The following is a 27,660-nucleotide window of genomic DNA, read 5'->3' as shown; positions in this document are numbered from 1 at the left end:
CCTTATTTTCTCTCATATTTTATTTTATTTTATTTTCATTTAACTTGTTAAACACATTTTTTTATTCTCTATGCCAAATGAAACATAAGATGGAACTAAGAGAGTGTAACATACTGCGTATAAGAAAAATCAATAATTTAATTTAATCAAAATTGTTTATAGGAAAAATTTAAATGACTAAATCATATATTTAAATTTAAAAAATTCTAAAAAATAAGCCTCAAAAGCTGAAAAGCAAAATGGGCCACAAACATATAAAATGGCCCAAATCCAAGAACGCTCTCACAGTCTCAGACTACAAAATTGTATCTTGCTTCGGTAGCAAGTTTTAAATTAATTACTTCATTGTTTTTGATATACTACACAAATCAAACCAGAAATCCATCGATCTTTCCTTTTTGAATCGGAAGCTATGAGCAGCGAGAACGACGATGCTGCTCGCCGCAAGGTGGCCATTGCTGACTACCGGAAGAAGCTGCTGACTCACAAGGAGCTTGATGTCCGAGTTCGATCTGGTAATCGAGCTCTTATAACCCTAAAATTTTGCATCTATTTGTCAAGCATTTAATCTTTTCGATATCAAGTTCTATAATCTAATGTGGGAACTATTAGTTTCCATTTACACTCTTTGTTCTCCCTTGTTCTGCGAAATTGTAATTAGCTTATTGAATGTGTGACTAGTTAGCTCTTATTATGATTGACTATGATTTCGTATGTTTTCCTTGTTTGAAGCTGTAAATGCATGTTTTTTGCGTGTTTGGAACTCCCTTATTTGTTTTGCTGTGGTATATGACAATTCGGACTCAGCTGCATAAGTTTTTTTTAGGTTGTTGTGACGGAATAGAGTGATTGAGTAATCGAAACAAATAGAAATGTAAAGAGACAGATTTATGAGGTTCACCAATGTTGTGTGGTTACGTCCACGGGCAAGAACGGAGAACATATTGTATTATAATTGCGGTTACAGTTTATTAGAGTTTTTTTTTGCCCTACTTCTATATAAATAGGCACACAAGACGGGCTAGGTCCAATATGACAAATAGGACCCAATACAGCAACATAGAACCGTTTGGCTAGCGGCAAACCATATGATTCAAGCATACTAACATAGCTGAATAGGGTTTTTGGCTCAATTTATTTATTACTTGGATGTAATTGTGGAGCTGGAGTGCAACTTGAAGTATCATTGTAGTTGAATGATTGAATCTGAAAACTGTTCAAGTGTAGGGATCTGCCTAATATATATAGCTAAATTTGCAGTGATGTCATTCATGGATTAATTACCATTATAATAAGGGTTGTCTGAACTGAACAAACTAGTACTCTTTAATTTTTGCTATCCATGGGTAGAATGTGAAGATTACACGCATTTGAGATGCGTCTTTTTCTCAAGGTTTGCATCAGATATGGTATCATTTACTTTCTCGTTTTTTGTTTTCTCCGTTGGTGGGGCCTTAATCGGGGTTCTAACTGGTTGTGCGAATAATGTTTTCTCCAAACTAACAAAAGTGGCTGAGAAATCCTTTTTTCCTAAAAAACTTGATTTGCTCAGTCTTTGATTTTGCTATCTCGGCTGCATTTTTGTGTGACCCATGTTATTAGAGTGATGGTATATTAATGTATTATTATGGCTGAAAATTTGTTATGGTTGCTTATGGTTAATGGTAATATATGATTTGTGCAGCAAGAGATAATCTAAGGGCTACAAAGAAGGAGTATAATAAAACAGAGGATGATCTAAAGTCACTTCAGAGTGTTGGACAGATAATAGGCGAAGTTCTGAGGCCCCTCGATAATGAACGCTGTAAGACATAGTATATGTTACATTTTTTTTGCATTCCCTTCTTCATTGGCATTTATTTCCATTGTTATGTGATTTGAAAATACCAAGTTTTGTAATAAAAGTAACTTTCTTACTGCCTTTCTCCGATCTTTTGCACTGGGAATACCACCAATGTAATTTTAGTTGAGGGCATATATTGAACCTGCAATATTAAAACGAAAGGTCTGCCTAAAGTACTTTTGTAACCAATATTATAGTTCTTGTTTCCGAAGTGTTTTTACATGATCGTACTTCATAGACGTTTTCATCATTGATTAGGTTCCTTGAAGTTCTTGTCTAACTTTCTTCTATTTAATACACAATTGTTTTTAATATACTAGTGATAGTTAAAGCCAGTAGTGGCCCAAGATATGTGGTTGGGTGCCGCAATAAAGTGGATAAGGACAAACTTACAGCAGGCACTCGGGTAGTTTTGGATATGACTACACTTACAATTATGCGAGCTCTCCCTCGTGAGGTATGCAGATGTGTTCAAAATTAATGCTTGATTAACTGGATCATTTGTTGATCAACTGATACTTGGTTTCAAGTGGTTATGGCTTGCATTACTTATGCATTAGTATTTGATTGTACTCCGCAGGTAGATCCTGTTGTCTATAACATGCTTCATGAAGATCCTGGGAATATTAGTTATTCTGCTGTTGGTGGGCTGTCAGACCAGATCCGGGAACTGAGAGAATCTATAGAATTACCTTTAATGAATCCTGAGCTCTTCATAAGAGTTGGCATCAAGCCTCCTAAGGTAATGTGACAAGGTCATTTTTCAATATCCCATTTCACCCCGCTTATGGATTTTAGCAATAACGCGTGAACATGTCTTAGGGTGTACTTCTGTACGGGCCTCCTGGAACCGGAAAAACGTTGTTGGCCCGAGCCATTGCTAGTAACATTGATGCCAATTTCTTAAAGGTAGGAAGCTACCAACACCTCTCATATAGTCCTCATGTGAAGTGCAGTTGTTGATAACTATTGCCTGCAGGTAGTATCAAGTGCTATTATTGATAAGTACATCGGTGAGAGTGCGAGATTGATTAGAGAAATGTTTAATTATGCTCGTGATCACCAAGTAAGCAAAATATAATGCAATCAATTTATTCTTCTAAATATATGAAGATTTGGATGTATAAGACTAGGTTGGCGTTAACAAAGATAATTTCTCTCTGTGAAGCCCTGCATCATATTTATGGATGAGATTGATGCCATTGGTGGACGCCGTTTCAGTGAGGGAACTAGTGCTGACCGTGAAATCCAGAGGACACTTATGGAGTTGCTAAACCAACTTGATGGATTTGATCAGCTGGGGAAGGTTTTTGTTTACCTCCATTTTGAACTGTGGATATATTTTTTTTGTAGCAGGATATAAGTAAATTTCATCGCATAGTCTTGTATGGGCTTGCTAGATTTTTATATAATGAATTGTTAGTGCAGGTTAAAATGATAATGGCGACCAACAGACCCGATGTCTTGGACCCTGCACTTCTTCGTCCTGGTCGCCTGGACAGGAAAATAGAGATACCATTGCCGAATGAACAGTCAAGGATGGAAATTCTGAAAATCCATGCTTCTGGGATCGCCAAACATGGTGAAATTGATTATGAGGCTGTTGTTAAACTGGCTGAAGTAAGTTAAAAATACTAATACTTTCAACACCTCCTTCAGAGATTCAGAACAATGTCAATCTTTTGTCTGCGTTTGAGAACTGATATGTTGGGTGGTTCAGGGGTTTAACGGGGCAGATCTTCGTAACATCTGCACCGAAGCTGGAATGTTTGCAATTCGGGCAGAACGTGACTATGTCATTCATGAAGACTTCATGAAGGTAGATTTCCTATGTTTTTTGAGGAATCAGTTCAATTTTACCTCAAATGTGACAATTTGATCCTTGCATTTAGAGTATTTTCTGTGTAGAAAATTGAGTTGGTTGTGGTTGAAATGTTTGCAGGCTGTAAGGAAACTGAACGAGGCGAAGAAGCTGGAGTCGAGTGCTCACTATAGTACTGATTTTGGGAAGGAATAGATATTGAAAGAGGGTAGACAGCAAGTGTGATTGTTCATTCTCTTCTCACTCAGAAGTAACTAACACCAATGACCAATTTTCCCTTCCATATGGACCATATTTAATGTGTTGCCCCTAAAGAATAAAAACAGTTTTATCTCTACTTTGTTCTCTAGTACACAAAATAACATTGCGTAGAATCTCATGCTGCCCGAGAAATGAGTCATTTTTCTTAAAATGGAATGAGTATAATAAAGTAGGAACCATTTTCACACTAATTTTTCACAACTAAATTTCCATTAAAAATTGTACTAGTAAAATATCAAATTGATAAAAGGAGTCGATAAATAAAGGGGATGTTGGATATAGGACAGCCAAATGCTACAACACTCAACTAGATATGAAGCCTTTTGAAATCCTTTCAGCTAGGATAAGCTGAAGACTACTAAACCAGCACTAGTGCCACTCCAAAGTATCCAGAGCTTCTTCGTGAACCCTTTTGTCCCCAGCTGCCACTACGTTAAAGCCTGTGAAACAGAGACGACATCTCTTACACATGTTATTGGCTAAAATCATAAATATGCGAATCAGTGTGTATAGAAAGGCCATACTTGGAGGAGCATGTGATTTAGAAGAAGCCTCCCATTTCAGTTGATTCCCTTCCCAATCTGTTATAACTCCACCGGCACCTTCGATCACAGGTATCAGGGAAAGGAAATCGTATGGCTGGGAACATAGGTTCAAAACAGATATTTTAGCATCATGCATTTTATGAGCAAATAAACTGTTGCAAGGCTAAAAGGTCATATAGTAACAAGATCACAGACTATTGTCGATCTAGAGCTACGGGCATTCAAGATATCAGATGAAGAACTGAAGCAAAAAGAAGAATAAATAAAGCACGACCTCCAAATATCAAATAGCAAACTGATCAAATACTACTACAAGGATACCAAATACATGATTGAAGAGTATAATGCACCAAAATAGACATACCTTGAGGCCTGACTCAACCACGAGGTCCACAAAACCTGATGCCAACAGAGCATAAGCATAGCAATCACAGCCATAAAGTGGCACTTTCACCTGTCGAAGCAAACAAATATAATATCAGAATAAGAGAACCCTGTGTATATTTTTCATGAAAAAAAAATGAAAAAACATAGTATAAGAAATAAGACTAAAATTATGAAGTTTAACCAACAGAACGGGCAATTGATCACACCATCGAGTAGTACTAGATGGTCAGTGCACAACAATAGGATAGAAGGGTATATAATAGATCCCATCTAGTAGAGTATCAAGATGTTAGAAATAAACAAACTAGTGAAATATTTCTCTAGTAATATGAATCCAGAACTTTTTTTTCAAAATTCAAATAAATCCACTATACCATCCAGTAAAGGCTATAGAATGATTCTGCCAAAAACTATCTTGTTGACATAAGTTTCAGTTAGAGAACTCTCCATGCACAACGAAAAGGCGTAGCAAGACTACACATGCTGAAACTATACTGACTAAAACTAGATATACCTTACTTCTAACCCGAGCGAATGCCACCTCAGCATCCCCAGTAAATAAATGAGGGCTAGTTGTATACCTGAAACAGAATCGAACAACCCATGACCAACCTAACAAATGAGGTGAAAGGCAAAAGCATAAGATAATAGTATCAAGGACAAACAGCTAAGAAAAAATTTGCTAAAGTGACCAATATCAACTTGTTTATGTAGATTAGCATAAGATAAGATGTTTCTCCTGATATGGTAAACATACATGTATGCTTTTGACAGTTGTTCACAATAGCGTGTTGAGATCTCCTGACCATTCAAAGCAGTTCTCCTCCCAGTTATTCCAATCCATCTTTCTTTAAGGATAGGTTGATCAATAATGCCAAGAATCTGTTTAAACATAAAATAAGTTGAATAACTGGACTCGAAATACAAAATAAGGAAAGCCAAAGAAGCAGAACATATAATTCTCTTCCCACACTGGAGTGGGTACCTGAAATTCTTACCGGTTCCCCCTTGTGGAGTAAAGAAATTAGAGTTCCAAACACGGGTTTTCCTGTATATGTATACAATTATACGCCACCACTAAGCTAACAAGGAAAGTGTCATACTTATTACAAAGCAACAATAATTATGTTGACATATACCAGTGATAAAACTTTTAGTGCCATCTATAGGATCCAGAACCCAAACAAAATCTGCAAAGTCTTCTTTGCACATCCATCCATTCTCCTCTCCATAACTGAAATTGACAATCAGTTGTTTGTTAGACATCAAAAGTGAACAAGCTACGAGAACTTTGATAAAAAAATGAATATACAATGCATCTTATCCCATGCTTATGTTTAAACATCCTTATCTGATGAGATGAGAATTCAAAATTCAACTCTATAACATACGTGTGCATATGCGTGTCTTCTGTGTGTGTATGTCCAAATATTTCATATATATGACGTGCATCGTTTTTCTTTTCCTGTAACAAGAGTACATTCCTTCCTGATATATTCATTTAACTAAAGTTATAACTAAGTGAGGAAAAACTACTAGCCAAAAAGGACACGGCTAGGATACAATTAGAAAAGAACAAATCACAAAACAATGGTATAGGAGAAAAAAACATTAATAATGTCCTTGTGTAAGTTCGCACTTGGTGCCTGATTTTACAAATTTTGTCAATGGTTAGCAGTCGAGAAACAAAAAATCCAGAATACTACAATTAAAATCATATCAATAGCTTCAATTCAGAAAATAGATCAAATAAACAAACCGACTAACAAAATTTGCAGATAAACTAGAAAAGTAGACCGGCGAAGTTCAGAAGTCTTATAGACGGAACAATTTACCAAATGCAGAAAACGCATAACACTCACATTGCATGAGAAGGAAAATTCTCTTGTAGGATTTTCACCATTGACTCCTCCGCCGCCTGATCAGCAATCGTCACAGGACCTAATGATAGCAAAAACAACTTAAAACAACACAACGAAACGCTCTTAACATAACACAACGAATTGTATAGAGAGTGAGAGAGAGAAACTGACTTAAATCCGGTTTATCGAGTATGTCGAAGCTCTTGCGGAAATAGCGGCGGATGACATCGCCGGCGGCGTCTGCAAGCTGGTTGCCGACATCGGCGAAGCGGTCGAGGTCGCAATCGTCAAATTGGAGGGCAATGGCGGCTTCACTTCTACCGCCGTGGCCATTAGAGAGAGAGCAGCGAGCTGAATCCATCTTAATCGAATTCAATCGAATCGAGCCGAGATTTAGGGCAGAAGGATTACGATCGGAGGAGAGAGCAAGAGGAAATGCAGGCGGGGGAGATAGAGAGAGAAAGGTGGAGCGAGAATGGGGGAGCAGCTGGAGAGATTGCATCTGTATTGATGGGGAATTTAAGGGCGGGAAAGAGTGAGAGAGATGAAAAGTGTTTTGAGGCAACGACGGGTGGTGACTGTGAGAGGGGGACGACGAAGGAGTGGAGAAGGGACGTGGTCTCCACCGTTGGATTGGTCGCCCTTTTTGTGGTGACGTCACGAGAAACACAAGATAGTTTTCCTCCTTTTTTTTCTTCGACCAATTTTACAAAGTACTGCTAACCGTGAGGGTGTCCGCTGCAAGCGGACACGCCCAATAGCTCCGCCTTAGTTTTTGTCTATAGCCCTAATTTTATTATCCACTGCCCTAAAATTTTATTTCCGTCACTATAGTGGACACTTCCAATAGCCCCCAAATTTTATAATCAATTTTCATTTTAAAATATTTTTAGTTTCAATCAAATGTAATTTAAATAATCGTAGTGTAAATAACTAGAAAACGAGGTAATTATGGCCGAATATTCGTTGTATTGCAAACCGGTAAAATTATACAACGAATAATTAAAATAAAATACAACTACAAAACTCCGCCACCGTCTACTCGGTGTCGGAGTCGGCTTCCTCGTCTCCCTTCTTTTCTTCTTCTTCTTCTTCTTCTTCTTCTTCTTCTTCTTCTTCTTCTTCTTCTTCTTCTCCTCCTCCTCCTCCTCTCTCGCTGCTTCCGGTTGCGGTATCCCCAGGCACATTATCAACCAACCCCAGTCGACTCTCAATCCGAGTGATGAGCCTCTTGTAGACGTTCCTGATGTACGGGTCAGTTTCCCCTGCGTATGACCTGCATACGTCTTGCAGTTGTTGCATCAACTGCACGTCTATGGTATTGGCCAATACCTCGTGGGGTTGCACCGTGGGATGTGGGATTGGGGCGGGCTGGTGGATGCGCGATCCGGACGCGCCGGCCGATAGGCGGGAGGCACTTCTACCCCCTCTGGCGTTGTGGATAGAGGCCTGTTGTCCCATGGGCCGTCGTCGCCTAGTGTGAGTATCGGCTGGCTCTTCGACTTGTTCGTCGGACTGCTCGAACTCTTGCGAGCCGCTTCCACTGCTGTAGTCGCCGGCAAGGTTGTGCCTTGTGCGCTTTGGCCCAGGAGCTGTTCCCACCTCGTGCGCCACGATCGACCTGAATTTCGGACAATCCGCGAGGACAAGATACTCTTCCCACAAGGTGAACTTCAGCCAGCCCTCCGTGTGGTATTGGCCCTCAGACAGGTTCTTAACATCTGCTGCGCTGCGGCCACTCTCAGCGTGGCGAAGGTTGTTCTCGTATATGGACGCGAACCGCTTGGTCGCATGGAGAATCCTACCCCACTTTTTCCGGAGCTGTTCTGGGTCGCGCCTCTCGGTGCCGTCGGGTTTGAACTCCTCGTATGCAAACATGACGAGCCTCCAAAAGCTCCCCTCGGCCTGATCTGTGCCCACCACGGGGTCCGAAGTGATAACATCCCAAGCCTTCGCCACGGCAATGCTCTCGTCTTTGGTGTATGGCTTGCCCCGGTTGGACCCAGAACCAGAGCCACCGCTACCGCCAATGCCACTGCCCTCGCCACTCGGAATGCCGGCCCCGCTGCCCGTGCGCCCACCGACGTGGCCGATGCCACGACTGCCGCTACCTCCTCGGGTCGGAACGGGCATTTCCACCCGTGCTGCCGGCGTATCTGGGATGCCAGAACTGAGCAGACCCATCATAGTATCAAATGCGTCTTGATCTGCTTCGGAGAACGGAGATTGGCTGGCTTGGAAAGGGGAACCCAGACGCGGCTGGTGAAGCGCGTCTAGGTTGGGTCTGTAATCTCCAAATGCGGAACGACTCAGATTCCGCTGTAAAGGTGGCGGAGTTGGAGAAGACCTCCACGACTGAGATGGAGGAAGGGGTGGACTCGATGCCCACAGTGGGGGAGATTGATTCCAACTCCAATGCTGGGACGGAGGCGCATATCCGCCAAAGCCCGACGATTGAGAAGCATATTCGTCAAAACCCGATGGCTGCGAAGGATAGACCGAGGGGTTTGATGGATTGCTGCCATATCCTGATTCATGAGAGTCGGGTGATTCGTCGTCTCCTTGGTGCATTTTTAAGAGAGTGGTTGTGTAGATAGTGAATGGATGGATTTTGTGAAAATGGTGAAAAATAGGTGGTGGGGAGTGGTATTTATAGAGGAAAAAAAATTTAAAATCGCGTCGCATGCGCCGCGGCGGATGTCCGCACTATAGTCGCCGCGCCTATAGGCGCGGCTATGTCCCCCGCCGCATCCTCACCCCGCACCCGGCGATCGCCCGTCCGCTCACCCTCGCCACTATAGGCCGCCCGCCGACTGCCCACCCTCGCGGCTATAGCCGCGTCCACTCCATAGTGGACACTCTGACTCACTGTCGACTGAGGGCGGCGGTCGCACGTCGTCTGTCACGTGATGTAACTCAAAAGATATAGTGAAGCAATTTTGACAAAAATAAATTTGTTTTATAGTCATATTATATTTAACTTAATTATATTAATTCGGAGTATCAATTTTACTATCAAGGGACTATTTCGAAAAATTAAATGGTTTTGATTTTATATTCAAATTTATGTAATCGATCATAAGTTATCTAAAAGTTGATTTAAATTGCATTATCTGTGTGTTAAAATATCAAAACTACTAGAGTAGTATTTCAATAAAAAATCAGAAAAGTGGAATATGATCACCGGATTACAATATGTTCTATAAAAGTGGAATATGATCACCGGATTACAATATGTTCTATAAGTATACAATTTATATACTCCCTCCGTCCAGCTCACATGATTGATTTCTTTTTAATTATTATTTTAAAAAAATAATAATATATAGTTAAAATTGAGAGAATGTAAAATACGAGAGATAATAATATAGGAGATGACTTAGTTTACATTATTTTCTCTTATTTTATTTTTTTCCGCACTTTAATTATTTATTATCATTTTCACAAAACACGTAATGAAAACCAGACAATCACTTGAGCTGGGACAGATGCTGTAGTATTTATTACTACATTTTGATATATTTTTAATATTGTTATAACACCTCGTTCCAATTATATAGACGGATTAAATGTGTACAAAAATAATAAAATAGAAACGAAAAGTATACAATAAAATTCCTAATATGATTGAATTTATTTTAATGATCTATTAATTTAAATAAAAAAAATATAATTGTAGTTAAAGGGGAAAAAAAACTTGGGCACATAAATTTTTTATGAGAAAATATTAAAGAAATTACTATTCCACTTGTTCCAAAAAAGTAGTCTCGTTTTGCATTTTAGTTCGTTCACCAAAATTAGTCCACTTCTATTTTTAGAATTTTTTCACCAAACATTACACTACTAAGGGCACCCGCAACGCTGTGCCGTTGCGGTTCCTATGCCGTTCCGGCGGAACGGTTCCGCGGCGACACGCGTTGCGGGCTTCGTTCCGTCGCCATTCCGTGCCCATGCCGTGCCGCGTTCCATTCCGGAGGAACGCGGAACGAAACGTTCCGCTACGCTCCGAGGCGACGTGGCGGCCTCCCATTCGACGCGTGAAGCTCACTCGCTGCCCCGCGAGTGGGCTTCGTCCCGGTGACGCAATAATTCAATTTTTTTTTAAAAAAATCGAATTTAGTAAAAAAAAAAATTTGCAACGGTAATGTGACCGTTTTTTATATCCGTTTTGTATTTTTTTGTATTTTTTATTTATTTATTTACTCTATAAATACTCATATTTCATACTCATTTCAATCACAAACGCAAGTAGTCCGCCTCGAAGTGGGGAGCGCATCCGTCTATACAAGAACGGTTATCTATTCGTGCAAGGACACGCGACTTTAGTGCCCACACCCAACTCCAATAGGATCTAATTGAGCACATTTGGGAAAATTTTGGCGGATGAAATTATTAAAATTGTGTACTTTTATTTTTTTAGGATTTTAATTGTATGCTTTTTATTTTTTTAGGATTTTAATTGTGTGCTTTTTATTTTTCTAAAAGTTTAAATTTTTTTTAATGTTGTGTGTTTTTTAATAAAGTGTGTTTGTTTTTTAATAAAGTGTGTTTATTTAAATTGAATTGGGTTGGAAATAAAAAAAATGAAATTGAATGAATAGTAATTTAAGGAACGGTTAAGGAACGGTTAAGGAACGGAGGGTTGCAGGTTCCGTTCCTTAGTTAAGGAATGGAGTAAAAAAGTACAGTGGGGCCCTCAAATAGTGGTTTAAGGAACGATATAGGAACAGCGTTGTGGATGGCCTTATACCACTTCAACTAATTTTCCCATTCTCTCTCTCTCTTATTTACCAAATTTTCAATATAATTCGTGTGGTCTCAAAAGTTTTTATTTATAAAGGAGGAAGAGAATATCAGAAAATCGTTTGTGAGATTGTCTTAACACAACGATATCCATTCTTAGAGCATCCACAGCAGCGGGCGTCCCGGCGGACGTCAGACATGTGTGCCGGACGTCCGCGCAGGACGTCCGCCATTAGCGACCGGTGGACGCGGATGTCGCTTGCGGACACTGGAGTTACGCGGATTTCCGACGACGTCCGTCGGGACGTCCGCCATTGCGGGTTCCCGACGGACGTTCCGATTTTGAATTTTTTTAATAATTATGTACGTTTTTTGTTTTAAATAAAGTGGTTGCATTTTCTCCATATTCTTGTCAAAATTTTAATTCCGTAAATTGTTTAATTTGGTGAATTTGTAAATTTTTATTATTGTGGATGTCCGTCGGGATGTCCTTGGGGATGTTAGACATTGTGCAGTGGGATGTCTGTCGGGATGTCCGCCATTGATGACTCTGTTCCTTGCCTTTACTACAATCACGATGACGTCATGTGGAAAAAATATATGAGAAATTAGAAGGGTCTCAAAACCTTTCATTTTCTTAAGTCTTTTGGCTTTTCAACTTAAGGTAACCTCCAAGTGGTTTATGAGGATCCTTAATGCCAAGACTTTTGAAGTGGTCTCTCCTATCCTATAAATAGGTGAGTTTGAGAGATGAGAAGAACATACCACAACATACACTCTCTATTCTCTCTAGCTCTCTACATCATAGTGTGCATTCTAGGAGCATTGTCTAGCTCGATTCTCGGAACTCGATCAAGTTCGCCGGTGCCTAGCGGGTTTGAGGTGCTTCTACACGCTAGGGGGAAGTCGTTTTATCTTTGGGGGCAATACGCCATTCCGTGAGCACTAGCCGGAGCGTAATTTGTCTTGCGGAAAGAGGACTTTCCTCGACTTGACTTATAGTTCCGTTTGTTTTATGATTTCCGTTGTAATTTCCATTCCACTTATTGTCGTTATTTTCCTTTCGATTGTAATAGTAAGAGTACCGTATGTACACGGCTTGAGAATTTGCACTCTTCTAAGACATGGTTATATCAATCGAAGTTGGAGGAAACATGAGCTCTAAAGCTGGAATGAAGAAACGAACAGTCGCAATGTTCATAGGCTATTCCTTGAGATCTATTCTCTTGAGAATTGTGTTTATCGTTTGTCATTTGACAAGCAAGACCAATTTAGACTTGACAGTAGTAATTGGGATGCATGAGTTGTTGAATATACCAATGCACATATGGTTCAATATAATTGTGTACTTGTTGATGGTGACAATAGTGTACAAATTATTTGAACGTGTTGTTATAAACAACAAAGATCATGAGGTGGTCGCAATGGTCTCCGACGTGAACCATGGTAACAATCCAAATGAATAGTTTGTTGATACATGTGCCACATGTCATGTGTGCTCTGAGAGAAACATTTTTTCTACTTACAAATCTGTTAGAGGTAGAAAAGTACGCATGAGAAACCAAGCCTCTTCTAAGGTGGTCGGTGTGGGTAATGTGTTCCTAAAATTAGGATCTGAAAAAGTTCTTACCCTTAAGGATGTGCTGCATGTCCCAGATATCCAAAATAATTTGGTGTCAAGCTCACTTCTAGTAAATCATGGATTTTCACTAGAATTTAAGTGTGAAAAGGTTATATTGACCAAGTATGAAAAGTTCATAGGTGAAGGCCACCTAGTGAATGGACTTTTTGAGCTGAATGTTACGGTCATTTACCGTGGAAAAGGAATAAGCAATAAGAAAAACGACACATCCTCTTATTTGCTTGAGTGCTCTAATTTATGGCATAATAGATTGTGACATGTAAATCTAAATACTATAAAAATATTTGTAAATATTAATTTACTGAAAGTAGATTAGTTTAACTCACAAGAAAGATATGAAGTGTGTGTTGAAGCCAAAATGGCTAAGCTGTCGTTCCATTCGGTAGAGCGAAGCACAAAACCTCTTGAGTTGATCAATACGGACATATGTGATTTGAAATTTGTGCAAACATGAGGTGGTAAAAAGTATTTCATCACGTTTGTAGATGATTGCACAAGGTATTGTTACCTTTACTTATTAAGAAGTAAAGATGAGGCAATTGAAGCGTTTAAAGACTTCAAAGATGAAGCCGAAAATCAACTTAATTGTCGAATTGAGTGTGTTCGAAGTGATAGAGGTGGTGATTATGTAGCTCCGTTTCCAGAATTATGTTATGCAAGTGGTATAATTCACCAAACCACATCTCCATATTCTCCTTAGTCGAATGGTGTTGCTGAACGCAAAAATCGAACACTTAAAGAGATGATGAATGCACTGTTGATTAATTCAGGTTTACCCCAGAACATGTGGGGGAGGCTGTGTTAACGGCGAATTATATCTTGAACAAGATTCCACTAAAAAATAGGGATGTGACTCCTTATGAGTTGTGGAAAGGGAAGAAACCTTCGTATTCATACCTCAAAGTGTGGGGGTGTTTAGCGAAGGTTGAAGTGACACCTCCGAAACAAGTTACAATAGGCCCTAAAATAGTCGATTGCATCTTTATTGGCCACGCACTTAATAGTAGTGCCTATCATTTCCTAGTCCATAGGTCAGCTGTGCCGGCGTGGCTGAAGGAACAACCGTTTGAGTCAAGGAATGCTATATTCTTAGAGAATGTTTACCCTTGCAAGAGGCAAGAGGATCGTTCTAGTGAAAGAATGATGGATGCATCCACTAGTTCTAATCCTCCAAAAAGAACGAGGTCAAGTCCTGAGGATGTAGAACCAAAGCGTGGAAAAAGAGTTAAAGTTGTTAAGACATTTGGTCTCGACTTCATAACTTTTATGTTGGATGATGAACCAAAGTCAGTGGAGGAAGTGCTGTCTGGCCCAGATGTGCCATTTTGGCTAGAAGCGATCAATAATGAAATTGAATCAATTATGAGAAATAACACATGGGTGTTAGTAGACTTGTCAGAAGGTTGTAAGACCTTATGGTGCAAGTGGATCATGAGAAGGAAATAAAAAACTGATGGTACTATTGAAAAGTACAAAGCTCGCCTAGTTGTGAAAGGCTTTAAGCAGCAAGAAGGATATGACTTCTTCGACACATATTCACCTATTACGAGAATCACTTCTATTCGGGTGCTTCTTGCAATTGCTGCTATGCACAATCTTGAGATTCACCAAATGGATGTGAAACTACATTTCTGAATGGTGAATTGGAGGAAGAAATTTATATGGAGCAACCTGAAGGGTTTGTAGTACCTGGCCAAGAAAGGAAGGTATGCAAACTAGTGAGGTCTCTATATGGATTAAAACAAGCGCCTTTGCAATGACACTTGAAGTTTGACAATGTGATGTTGTCAAATGAGTTCACCATCAATGAGTGTGATAAGTGTGATTACATTAAGAACTCAGATAACGGTTTTGTTATTGTGTGTCTTTATGTAGATGATATGTTGATTATTGGCAGCAATAGTGCCATTATCAACGAAACCAAAAATATGTTGAAGAGAAATTTCGACATGAAAGATATGGGTTTAGCTGATGTGATTCTCGAAATCAAAATTAAAAGGAATCATGAGGAAATTGCTCTGACACAATCTCATTATATTAAGAAAGTGCTAAAGAAATTTCACTCGTTTGATTGTGAGCCAGCTAAAACTCCATTTGAACCCAACGTGCATTTGAGTAAGCACATGGGTGAGCCTGTTGCTCAAGAAGGATCATAGAGAGTTTGATGTTTATCACAAACTGCACCCGACCAGATCTTGTGTATACGGTGAATAAGCAGAGTCGATTTATGAGCAACCCAAGCAAGGAACATTGGAAAGCTCTGCGTAGAGTTTTGAGATACTTGAAGTATACTCTTAACTTTGAGTTGCAGTACACAAGATACCCCCATTACTTAAGGGCACTGTGATGCAAATTGGATTTTTGATTCAAAAGGCTCGTTCTCGACTAGTGGGTAAGTGTTCACTGTGGGGGGTGGAGCTGTTTCGTGGAAGTCAACGAAACAGACGTGTATAGCTCGATCCACCATGGAATCCGAGTTTATCGCTTTAGACAGTGGCGGATCCAGAAATTTTAGATTGTGGGTGCGATAAATAATTACATTAACTTAGAGAATTAATATTCAAATGATTTTTTTCTATTATCTTAATTATTATTTTTTTCTATTACCTCAATTATTTATTTTCAAGTGAGTTAAATTATGTATAGTATAAAACATAATTTTTTGTGTTTTATTACTTGAAAAATTTTCACTATTTAAAAAATATATTATTATTATTATTATTATTATTATTATATAATGGAGAATTTATTTTAGAAGTTCAGGAAAAGTTTTAAAATTTTTTAATAAAACAGAATGCATCGTATATGATCATAATTAAAAAATGTAAATAGTAGTAAAGATTATATCCAACCCCGTTTAATGAAAAGCCAAATAATATATTAGTATTATATTTAATACATATATATATTAGTTAGACACATAAATAATACTTGAATGATTACAGCCTATAATAAATTCATACGTAAAAAAACTGAAGCAAATAAAAAGACAATAATAAATTATTATATTTAATGATACATTAGTTAGAAACATAAATAATAGGAGTACTAGCTACTTAACTGATTATAGCCAATCACACAAATCATAAATATAAGTATGCATAGCCAAAAAATAGCGCAAAGGGGATTCGAACTCGGGTCTAGCGCTAGGAAAATGAAAATTTTACTACTAGGCTACTCACAATTTTGGGGATACAATTGTACCCCCTTGTCCTTAATTGGATCCGTCACTGGCTTTAGACAAAGCAAAGGAAGAAGCCGAGTGGCTTAGAAACTTCCTAGAAGATATTACAGGTTGGAAGAAGCCAGTGCCGACAGTAGTGATATACTGTGATAGTCAAGCAGCTATAGGGAGAGCACATGGTGGCTTATACAATGGTAAGTCTCGACATATTCGTCGACGACATAATACCGTAAGACAATTGATCACAAGTGGTGTTATTGCAGTTGACTATGTAAGGTCAGTGGATAACTTAGTGGATTCGTTAATGAAAGGTTTAAACCGTGATCAAATGCATAAATTGCTAAAAGGAATGAGACTGAAAACCACATCTTAAAAGATGATTATAGTGGTAACCCAACCATACGATTGGAGATCTCATGGGCTTGGTTCAATGGGAAAACGAAGCTACATGACTCTAGATGTAACACTCGGAAGATTTTTAGTCTTCACCAATTCTTTAGAAAGTATTGAGTGTTGTAACCTGCATGTGGTAAGAGGTTAAGTTTTGACTTTTAATGATTCTTAGAGACCTCGAGGAGGTGGGTATAGCAGGATACCTGGAAAAGAAGTTTTGAATCACTTATGAATCCAAAGTGGTGTTCCATGGCCAGTAAAGGACACAAACGTGAGAACTGGTGAGTTTGTAAATAATATTGTGTCAATATTATTGTCTCGGTATACACTAAGGAGGAATGGTTCAAGGCATCACGTCCACCAGGCCGCCGGTATGCCCGATAGTGTTGACTATGAAAAGTTCAAAGCCCCTAGCTACTATTCCAAATTTAATTTTGATTGCATGCTTAAATCATCATGTGCGGTTGATGAATGGTGTAATATAAATGGATGTACACAAAATAGAATAAGAAATGTTTATAGTGTTCTTTTTGAGAATGTTATTGGGCACTTAAAATAATCTTTAACTTAGTACTCCCTCGTTCCTTGTTAATAGAAACGTTTGTTTTCAGCACGAAGATTAAGAACTGTGTATTTAATGGATGGTTAATGAAGTAGGAGATAATAAAGTAAGAGAAATAGTTACTTTTTTGATAAAAATAGAAATGACATAATTATTTTAGAATTTTCAAAAATAGAAAAATAACTCAATTAACATGGAATGAGAAGAGAGTATTGGTTAAGAGAACTCGCGAATTAGTATTAAAATCTTCAAATATACAGAATTCATCTTAGTTTAAATTATACTCATGCTTTTTTTTTAAAAGATTTAAATTGAAAAATTTGCTAATTAATGTCGAAACAAGGTGAAACACGAATGTATAAACAACTCTTCCAGGTTTCATATGCATAGCAAACTTTAGTGTACATATAAATAATCACAACCAACAAAACAAAACAAAAACAAATTATTTAAATAAAAAAAAAGAATAACATATATACTCGATCACGACCATCACCGTTTAAATTATTCATTATTATTTTCATTTCCTTAGTGATTGTGGTGGTGGCCGGGGAACTTCTTCTTGATCTTCCCCATTATACCGTTCTTCTCGTGCTCTGGCACACCATAGTCCGACTGCCGCACGAGACTCTAGTGTGATACTGCCATCTAGTTTTAGACTCTAGTATGATACTGCCATCTAGTTTTTTTTTAAAGGAGGATCGACGATGGTTCCCCATCTACCCCGAAGTGACTCGGACCCCGGCCTAACGGTCGGAGGTGAAGCGTCTTACCACCAAGCTGCGCTTCGTTGTCGGGATGGGAAGGAACGAGTCAGCCAACCTTTCCCCAAGCACGGGTCCAGACCAGTTAACTGTATCAACCCAATCAAGGGTACCCTATCTCCCCCAGCACCTGGGTCCCAAGCACGGGTCCCCGTTCTTCTCGTGCTCTGGCACACCATAGTCCGACTGCCGCACGAGACTCTAGTGTGATACTGCCATCTAGTTTTTTTTAAGGATGATCGACGATGGTTCCCCATCTACCCCCGAAGTGACTCGGACCCCCGGCCTAACGGTCGGAGGTGAACCGTCTTACCACCGAGCTGCGCTTCGTTGTCGGGATGGGAAGGAACGAGTCAGCCAACCTATGAAGCGTCTTACCACCGAGCTGCGCTTCGTTGTCGGGATGGGAAGGAACGAGTCAGCCAATCTTTCCCCAAGCACGGGTCCAGACCAGTTAACTGTATCAACCCAATCAAGGGTACCAAGTTAACCTATCTCCCCCAGCACCTGGGTCCCAAGCACGGGTCCAGACCAGTTAACTGTATCAACTCAATCAAGGGTACCAAGTTAACCTATCTCCCCCAGCGCCTGGGTCCAGGGCAGGACTCAAGAACTCCCCAGGGGAAATTAATCCCCAAGTTGCGCCTCCCAGGTGCTGAAGTCGTGACCTCTAGGATGGCGCGGTATCCTTGCCTCCCTCCTCAACCACTTGAGCTAGGGGGCTTGGATTGATACTGCCATCTAGTTGTATATTCTAGTCTTTATGCTTCCATCCGCCAAAGCTCTCCATAATTAATCTTTAGTTTATTTTTATAGTATTTTTTTTATTTATCAAACTATTTTTTATTTCTACTATTTTATTAATATCATACTAAAATTTAGTATATCATCTACTACCTTCCTCGCACGTTATTACTTGAATAATTACTTTTTTTACTCATTTTAGGAAAATGATAATAAGTAGTTAAAGTGAAGAAATAGTAGAATAAAATAGAAAATAATATAGAGAAGAGTCTCTCATTCACATTATCTCTCTTAATTTACTCTTTCTCTATTTTAAATATTAATTATAATTTTTTTTAAATCGAGTCAAGAAAATAAATGATTCAAGTAGCATAATATAGAAGAAGTAATATTTATATCAATTATTATTTTATTATATAATATAATCTACTACTGTATATTTTTTGTTCTTATGTTTATCAAACTATTTTTCCTTTCTTCTATTTTCTGACTCGGAAAAAGATGTCGTCTTCATGAACCCATAGGAAAACTGCTAAAATATGCTAACATACAATAATGTCTATGTTCAAACATGGTTTTAAACCAAATTTCATCTTACATATCATATTTGCTGAATAACCCCAAACATTGCATTCCTTGCATGTTTGGCTACTTTCCATTCCTTGCACATTCGTCTACATTCCATTCCTTGCACATTTGGCTTCAAGATGTCGTATCAAATACAAGATGAATTAGTTGTTCCCAATCGACACCCTTTCAATTGTAAATTTCATTCTCAATCTTGGTACGTTAATTAGTTGTTCCCAATTGACACCCTTTCAATTGTAAATTTCATTCAGTTGTTCCCAATTGACACCCTTTCAATTGTAAATTTCATTCTCCAATCTTGGTACGTTCCCAATCGACACCCTTTAAATTGTAAATTTCAATCGACACCCTTTAAATTGTAAATTTCGTTCCCAATCGACACCCTTTAAATTATAAATTTCATTCTCCAATCTTGGTATGTAATACTAATAATCATCTTTAGATACAACTAAAAAAATAAATATTTAATAATTGAGTCTAAGATAGCAATATGGTAAAATAATTTAGAAGATTTGATAATTTAGACAAACTTCATTTCTGTCAAACTTATGCATAATAATACACAACGCTTATATATATATAAGCGCAATTTTTTACATTCTAGAACTTTCTATTTTATTCATTTACATTTTATATATCTAATGTTTTCTACTTAAAATTTTATAATATCTATATATAGTGAATTTATTAAAATTATATTTAGACAAATCTATTGATACTGTGTCATAATCTAGAGAATTCTAAAACATGTAAATTTAAATAATATCTAATACAAAAACCAAGTATTTTCTCTCCAGAGTACGTTGTTGGACACAAAATTATCCCATTACCTTGATTAAGATCGCGTACCACCCGTTTGGCTTATTGTTCACTCTTTAAGAGAGATCGCATTAAGATTGATAATCTTCGATGGAACACGCACAACCTATATTCTCCTAATCTCCTCTATTTATAATTAGCAAAAGATAATTAAAACATCAACTTGATTAGTATGATGTTCTCCTCTATTTGAACTCATAAAAGTTTCAGTCATCGAATAATTAATTTCACAGAAAAAAATCTCTCCCATCTTTGAAGAATAGGTTATGCTATAAAATACTGGTAATTAACAAGCACCATAAAACAAAAACCAAATTTACTAATTAATCACGCAACAACCGAATCGCGAAAGGTGAGACACGAATGCATCACAAATGTGCCACAAGGTTTCATGTGCATAACAAACTCACAACATACATGTAAATAATCACACAACCAACATAACCAAACAACAACATATATATATATATATATACTTGGTCACACTATGTATCATCATTTATTACCCATTACTATTATTTAATGATTTCCCTCCCCTTAGGGATTGTGGTGGTGGCCGGGGAGCTTCTCCTTGATCTTCTCCATTATACCCTTCTTCTCGTGCCCTGGCACAGTCGTCGTTGCCATCGAGTCTTCGTGCTTCCCTCCGCTAAAGGTCTCCTTTATCTTCTCTTTCACCCCTTTCTTCTTCCTTCTCCCCCCTTGCCCATCATCCTCTGACTACATTCAAATTAACCCAATACAAATTATTAAGCCGTCCCCATTAAAATACATCAATTTTACCATTTTAAATTAGATCAATTCTAATAAAAATCTCATTCTTCACTAGGAATACTCTAGTCACTTTTTCTTTTATCTATTCTTATTTTACCAGTTATGCATTAAAATTGGTGCTGTTTAAAAATTACTAATTTAATTTTAGGAAATGGAGTGAGAGTACTATATTCTATTTTAAAATATTAATTATCCAATTGATCTTGTAATTTAATGAACTAACCGAGCTAGAGCTGGAGCTGCCGGAGCGACGTAATTGCTCGTGCAGAGACTGATGCTGAGGCTCCGGCGGTGGAGCGTGAAGCGGCTCAGCCACCGGAACTGGAGGCACGTGCAAGGCAGAGGCGCCGCTGTGGGTGGTGGCAGCGCCGGTGATGTGCATGGGGTTGCCGTGCTCGTCGGTGAGCTGAACCGGTTTGCCTAACTGGTCCGCTAGCTGGATCGGGTTGCCGTGCTCGTCGCGCAAATCCGCCATAATTTGTTGACGGCCGATAATCCACACAGCTAAAGTCGAGCTTGAAAAGTGGTGGGGAATTTGTAGTTTTTTTTTTCTTTTTTCTCAAGGATAATTTTTGGTTTGTTTTTATCTATGTTTGGGAATTTGGTGATTTGGATGTAGAGTGGGTAGGAGGGTTGTTTATATTGAGAGAGAAGAAAGAGTTGTATGTATCTGCATGTCGATGAGATCTTCACACGTACGTGTTGGATGCGGATTTGCATGACGTTGTAAGCTGCCACGTAAGAGACATGGGGACACGTAAGATTTGTGCTATTTACCCATGGAAATGTGTGCTTTTTGTATGGTGATGGTATTGGATATTGTAGGAATATGATGGAATTCTTTGTACTACTTAGTACTTAATTGGTGGTAAAAGTATAAAATAAGAATATATTCTTGATTTTTGTGAAAAAGTGGCATGTTCAAGAAAATTACGGCTCTAATTAGTACTCCCTCGTCCATCTTTTTCTGTATGGATCCGATCACCCCTCATGCGTCTTTTTGAATACGCACCATTCATAGTGATTAGTATTTTCTAATTACTATCGTCTACTAGTGCAGATAAACTAGAAGAAAATGTATCGAAAGATAGTAAATAAGAATTCATAACTTGTTAATAAACAGAATATTGAACAATTGTTTGCTTTACCTTTTTTTTTTGTTAAAAAAAGGTTTATGAGGTTATCCGATTAGATCCTTCGTTTGATGTTTTGTTCCAATAAACTCTAATCTCCCCTTACAAATCATTTGCTTATCAATAACGAGGCGTTTGAAAATTTTACTGTTACCCCAAAAGATGATCATTTTTCCTTGGCATACGCCCATTATGAATTACATAAAAGTTTATACTCAAATATATTTAAATGCAAGGGGCGATATTTAGAAAAAATATATATATAAATTTCATAGTCGTGATAATGTATATCCCATAGTACAAAATTTGGGCATCAGGTATGGGCAAGTTGGCCCAATGAAACTTAACCAATGGGTAGGTACGTATATTCAGTTTCAGTACGCAGATTGCAGCTGTGGTTATAAGACAAGATATATGGTGCAAAATTTCCAAAAACTATAAAAGAGATGTCATGCTTCGAGCACAGGGGGCAAAACATGGAAAAACAAAAACATATTAAAATTATATGACGAAAATAGCAAACAAACATATGATCCATTTCCATAAGAATCTCCTTTTTCTATATCGCGATGAATGGGAAACTTCACTTAGCATTTTACGACCTTCTTTACACTGTCTGCAGAAGCTATCCTATGTTGATGAAGAAGATGTCAATCACTTTCTATCCCAATATCTTCTTACTGACTGTCCAATGGAGAATTTGCTGCAAACCAAAGTAATGCATCTCAGAAATATATACTGTAAACATATTTTCACAGGAGAAGGATCAAATCTAGTCCACAGATCTTGATTCATTATTTGCTTTTTATAATACACATAAGATTATGCTTTCTCTACGACTATGCTTTTTTACACATAAAACAATGCTTTTTGAATACCGCAAGTATGCTTTGTTCACAGTTTTAATGGACCCAAAAACAGCCGAACACCACCAAAATTTTAAATAAGTGCACCAGACATTGGCTTGAATTCACATATGGATGCCCGGGAGGTGGGATTGGACACAAGTTTTTATGATACATAGGACTATATGAGATGAAGATTATATGATGTTTAAAATAAAGAAATGCAATATGTTTTCTGTGAGAGAGGAAAAGTGGCACTTACATTGGAAATCCACGATGAAGCTCAGCCCTTGCTAGGTCTTGTCCAGAAAAAGCTCCTCCTAGGTGCAGATTGATTTGCAGACATCGATCTACTTATTTTGGAGCCGAATGAGAAATGCCATTTCAAGAAAGGCTTTCCGGCCGAGCTCTTCATGCTAGAACTTGAGCTCATCTTCGGACCCCTTCCATCAAGTCCACCACTTTTATGACAACCAAACATAATTTCACTACTCAAATCACTGTCAACGACGCGTTTCCTAGAGCGTTTTCTTGCTTTTGAATCCAGTTCGGCTTTCAAAGCCTTTTCCGACATCTTCAAGACCCGTTTCTCCCCAAAAGTACAAACCGGACAAGCTGGGTCATACTTGTTGATCTCAGGAGTCATAGATTCCAAGCATTCAGCATGGTAAACATGTCCACAATTTAAAACAGAAACCACAGAAAGTTCGTTGGTGGATACCATCGTTTGATTGCTCCATCCCCAAGAGGATCTCTGGGTACAAAGCTTCATACAAATGCCACAAGTTTGAAGATCAGAACAAGAAGATCCTGAATCACGACCACTTGTTCTGGAAATTTTATCTCGGCTGAAGCCTGATATTTCGCTATCAAAAGACCACCTCTCCCTACGAGTACTCATGAGCTCAGAGAAGGCAGGGACTGACCAACTATCTGAAGAACCTCCATTAGAACCCCTAGATGATGATCCGTTGCCCCAACCAGGGGGCATAAATATAGACGGCTCTTCAGATATTGAGAATGTGGGCGACTTGTACTCAGGAACTCTGCTATCAGATACTTGCCGTAATAACCGACGTCCCGGAGATCGATGATGCCGTCTTGAAGGAGTCGAGCTCGGAGGAGGCAGGGGGCTCTGGTAAGACACAGGAGATGCTGACATTGATGAAACAGAAGGCACTGAAGGGGATAGCTTTGTTGGTGATGGGTATGATACAGATAATGAGTCTGTTGACTCCTTCACCTGTACAGCAAACAAAGAAAAAGACAAAAGGTAAACTACGTTTAGCTACGAAGGAGTTCCACATTACATAGTGGCATGTTCAAATGGACCAAAAAAATAAATATGGACTTTCTATGCCCTCCACATACCTCTACAATATTCTGTGGCATAGCTTGATCTGCAAAAGAATACATAAAAGTGTAAGTAGATCAAAAAACAAATCCAGTCTGAAAAGTACATCCACTAATAATCATTTTGTATTTATAAGCGAAATGTTGAAGATTTATTATAACACATTGATTGCTGGTAATTCATCTACTGTAAAAGGATCAGCACAAGTCTCATGGTTTGAATTCATCAAGTTCTGAGCTATTCTGATATGCCTTGGCATTCAAGGAGAGCCTACTATAGGAAACATAAATTCTTGGATCAATATGAAATAACTTGAGATTATAAAAACTAGATATGGTTAATTGTATAGTTTGAGACCTAAATATTGATAGACACACACAAACAAACACAGCTTAACATTCTCAAGTTTGAAAATTACTGCAAGCCTCCTATTACAAGTGCAATAATTACCATGACTAAGGTATGACTGAGTTCAGCACACCAGAAATCACATCCTCAACGTGGCCTGAGACACCCCCTCCCACAAACCAGAAAAGCTTAATGTTTTTGTACATAAAAAGTTCATTGTTTTGGATCTCAACAAAACAACTAATCCTATCTTCCAGCAATTATAAAACAGCATCAAAACATCCCAACATTAACATTGTTTAACATACCTATATACTCAAGCACAGATAACAGCAATATGCTTACAAAATTGAAAATACAAAAGGGTGAAACTTTGTGGGATATACAAATCTCTACCCATAAGCATCATTTGTCTTTTAGCAGTCGGAGTGATAACGGCCTTACTCTATTTTTTTTAAAGTACGGAGGCACCATTACTGCTAAATGCTAATGACACAGTATGAAGGAACTCTTTATACATTACTGAATGTGGTATAACAGCACTCAGCAGTGGATTAGACTCACATGCTGTACACAAATTTAACACCACCTTTTTCTTGGAACAAAAGGCACCCAAAGTGAATCCTAAATTTAGCAAACGAAATTTCCTGTCTGTTATACTAAACATCCATAATATTCATGTGTAGGTAGTTCCAATCTCATTGCAACTTGAACTTATGCAAAGCAAAGAAAGATCCACAGCATATAACTGCATGCATGTTATACATTAAAGTAACAATCCTTTAATCCTCATCATACAGCCTTCAACATGCCTTCCTCCTACGAGACAGTCCATTTTTGTAATTCATTTGATGATTCTGTTAATTGAAAATAATGATCCTCTATCTTCCTTATCCAGCTCTCAGCACCCCTTTTTTCCCATACAAGAAATCCAATCTCTCTCTACTTCACTAGAGAACTGTTTATTGAAGGATTCTCTGGTTGGTACTACCATTGCTGAAGATAATTCTTAGTTTTACCTAAGAGTTGCACATGCAAGTTTTTTTAAGAATATAGTTCTTAACCTGGAAAGTAGATATACTACGTGCATGGGATGTTGGGAAGAATATTATCTCAATCACACAAAAAATAGCAGCCAAAAAAAATTCTCTCAATCAATATTCATATTTTTAAAATGTTATAGTTGGAACACAGGAAGTGCCATATAGCGATTTACCAGATGATGGAAGTCTTAACATTCCATCATTTCCTTCAGATATTGGGGACTTTTGCCACACAACCGATCGGAAACTATCAATTGGACTACCCTCCTCAGAAGCAAATGCAGTTTCAACTGTAGTACCAGATTTGACTTCTATTCTATCATCGGGACAACCACCATCATGGGGCCAATTCCCATGTGTCTCTTCCCCAGCTACCCGCCCACGATTATCCCATCGAAAGCTCCAGGTTGGAGAATAGCGGATATGCCTATGCAAAGAGTCACCAGGTGATCCATCTGTAATAGTTCTGTCCTTAGCAATAACACAGCAAGCAGCCCCCATTCTCCTTCACAGATAGGTATAAAAGGTGATAATTGTGATCAATTTCCTTTCACATAGATGACCAAATAAAATTTATTTGCATGGGACCCGAAGGATACAAATTACCTGAAAGAGTAAAAGAAAAAATCAACTATCCATCCAATGATTTAGGAAAACATTCATAAACCCTAATCTAAACACTAGGCCTTAGAAAATCATAATTAAAACATGAACATCTCAATTATCTTTTGGCTAACAGACAAAGATGAACTACATCGAATACCATTTCAATAGATCATTGAAAAGGAAAAATCAGTTTACATCCTGCACAAAATAAAAATCACTACAGACAACGTGATTATCATAGAATGAAAGAGTAAAAGGTAGAACTACAGTGCAACAAGCCTTCACCAAATAATACTACCAATCAAGATTCTCACAAACTGCACATGGCTGTTGTAAAAGTACTTTCCAGAGTCAAAAGCCTTACTTTAAGATCAAATAATCTCAACCAAATAAACATATTAATCAACTGAATGAAACATTCAGCTAATCGGGTATGGCAATACAGTTTAGAAATCAAAATAAATGAAGAAGCACGTACAAAAACCTTATTTCGAGAGCAAATAGGGTTTAGGTAAACATATCAGTAAACTGAGTTAAACATTCAACTAATCGAGGATCAGAATACACTTTACTTTAGTAATCCACCCCTGCTAATTTCGCATCCCGAAAAACTGGTAATCAGCTATTCACGCCAGAATACAAAACGTGTAACACAGTCCACAATAAATCGAACATTTAATCTATATATTGGATACATAGTACTATAAATGTAAATGAAAAACTGATGCAGTTATGCTCGAGTTTTAAGAGCTATATTAGGAAGAAGACTCGCAAAAACCCTACAAATACGAACAGTCGAGACTGGCGGAGGTCAACAGAGATCCGAAACTCATTCCTGAATCCAACTGAAAACCAATTCTAAACTATTTAACCATTATTAACAATTTCCAATCCACAAAGTTCCAATTTCCATCTCCGATTAACCTAATTCTGCCAAAATAAAATAAAATAGCAATAATAACAAATCCACATAGCTCGTTGCTAATTTAATTCGCATAAAATAAACAAACTTACGTGATCGAACGGTGCCCTTTCACTAGTCAGGAATCCTAGAGAAAGAGGAGAAAAGAGGAGGCTGTATTCAGATTGCAGAGTATGTTGAAAGTCATTAATATACAAACGGCAGTGTGTATGTAATTGTAATGTATGTATGAGATTTGTGCGTGGTGTGTGTGTGTGTGGGGGGAAAGAAATACGTGGAAAGTAGAGAGAGAAAAAGGGCTCTGATTCTACCTCTTCAACGACAGTGTTATTTTCAGGAAGGCAAGGAGTAGACGGACATCTGTTTGACGGCGTTAGTTGGCGCCGTGTCATAGTTCCATGGAGTTAACGGCGCCGTTATTTGAGAGGCTTCATTCCTAACGGCGAAGATAAAAGACTTACCACGTGGGTGACGTT

General features: G+C 38.2%; 4 protein-coding genes across 4 annotated transcripts; 1 reads left to right on the top strand and 3 right to left on the bottom strand.

The window, feature by feature from the left end:
• Positions 1 to 323: 323 nt before the first annotated feature.
• LOC121753112 (26S proteasome regulatory subunit S10B homolog B) lies at positions 324 to 4,002 on the top strand. Its single transcript, XM_042148293.1, has 10 exons — positions 324 to 515; positions 1,685 to 1,804; positions 2,164 to 2,300; positions 2,424 to 2,585; positions 2,666 to 2,752; positions 2,823 to 2,909; positions 3,012 to 3,149; positions 3,272 to 3,463; positions 3,564 to 3,662; positions 3,786 to 4,002. The coding sequence occupies exons 1-10, from the start codon at positions 413 to 415 to the stop codon at positions 3,858 to 3,860; spliced, it is 1,200 nt and encodes a 399-aa protein (XP_042004227.1). The 5' UTR covers positions 324 to 412; the 3' UTR covers positions 3,861 to 4,002.
• A 115-nt stretch (positions 4,003 to 4,117) lies between these two features.
• Positions 4,118 to 7,394, bottom strand: LOC121753114 (bifunctional phosphatase IMPL2, chloroplastic-like). Its single transcript, XM_042148294.1, has 9 exons — positions 6,892 to 7,394; positions 6,721 to 6,799; positions 5,998 to 6,092; positions 5,857 to 5,906; positions 5,616 to 5,740; positions 5,373 to 5,439; positions 4,836 to 4,925; positions 4,451 to 4,565; positions 4,118 to 4,366 (listed from the first exon to the last, which is right to left on the bottom strand). The coding sequence occupies exons 1-9, from the start codon at positions 7,220 to 7,222 to the stop codon at positions 4,296 to 4,298; spliced, it is 1,023 nt and encodes a 340-aa protein (XP_042004228.1). The 5' UTR covers positions 7,223 to 7,394; the 3' UTR covers positions 4,118 to 4,295.
• Positions 7,395 to 20,696: 13,302 nt separating this feature from the next.
• On the bottom strand, positions 20,697 to 21,513 carry LOC121751582 (late embryogenesis abundant protein-like). Its single transcript, XM_042146348.1, has 2 exons — positions 21,157 to 21,513; positions 20,697 to 20,879 (listed from the first exon to the last, which is right to left on the bottom strand). The coding sequence occupies exons 1-2, from the start codon at positions 21,406 to 21,408 to the stop codon at positions 20,697 to 20,699; spliced, it is 435 nt and encodes a 144-aa protein (XP_042002282.1). The 5' UTR covers positions 21,409 to 21,513.
• A 966-nt stretch (positions 21,514 to 22,479) lies between these two features.
• LOC121753005 lies at positions 22,480 to 27,485 on the bottom strand. The gene is made up of 5 exons (XM_042148135.1): positions 27,277 to 27,485; positions 25,830 to 26,262; positions 24,283 to 24,311; positions 23,174 to 24,154; positions 22,480 to 22,769 (listed from the first exon to the last, which is right to left on the bottom strand). Exons 2-4 carry the CDS (start codon positions 26,155 to 26,157, stop codon positions 23,195 to 23,197), a joined length of 1,317 nt encoding a protein of 438 aa, XP_042004069.1. The 5' UTR covers positions 26,158 to 26,262; positions 27,277 to 27,485; the 3' UTR covers positions 22,480 to 22,769; positions 23,174 to 23,194.
• Positions 27,486 to 27,660: the final 175 nt, after the last annotated feature.

This window comes from Salvia splendens, chromosome 10 (assembly GCF_004379255.2).
Source record: "Salvia splendens isolate huo1 chromosome 10, SspV2, whole genome shotgun sequence".
NCBI classification, from domain to species: Eukaryota; Viridiplantae; Streptophyta; class Magnoliopsida; order Lamiales; family Lamiaceae; genus Salvia; species Salvia splendens.
Note: the sequence above shows the minus strand (reverse complement) of the source record. Positions and strands in the feature narration are given on the sequence as shown.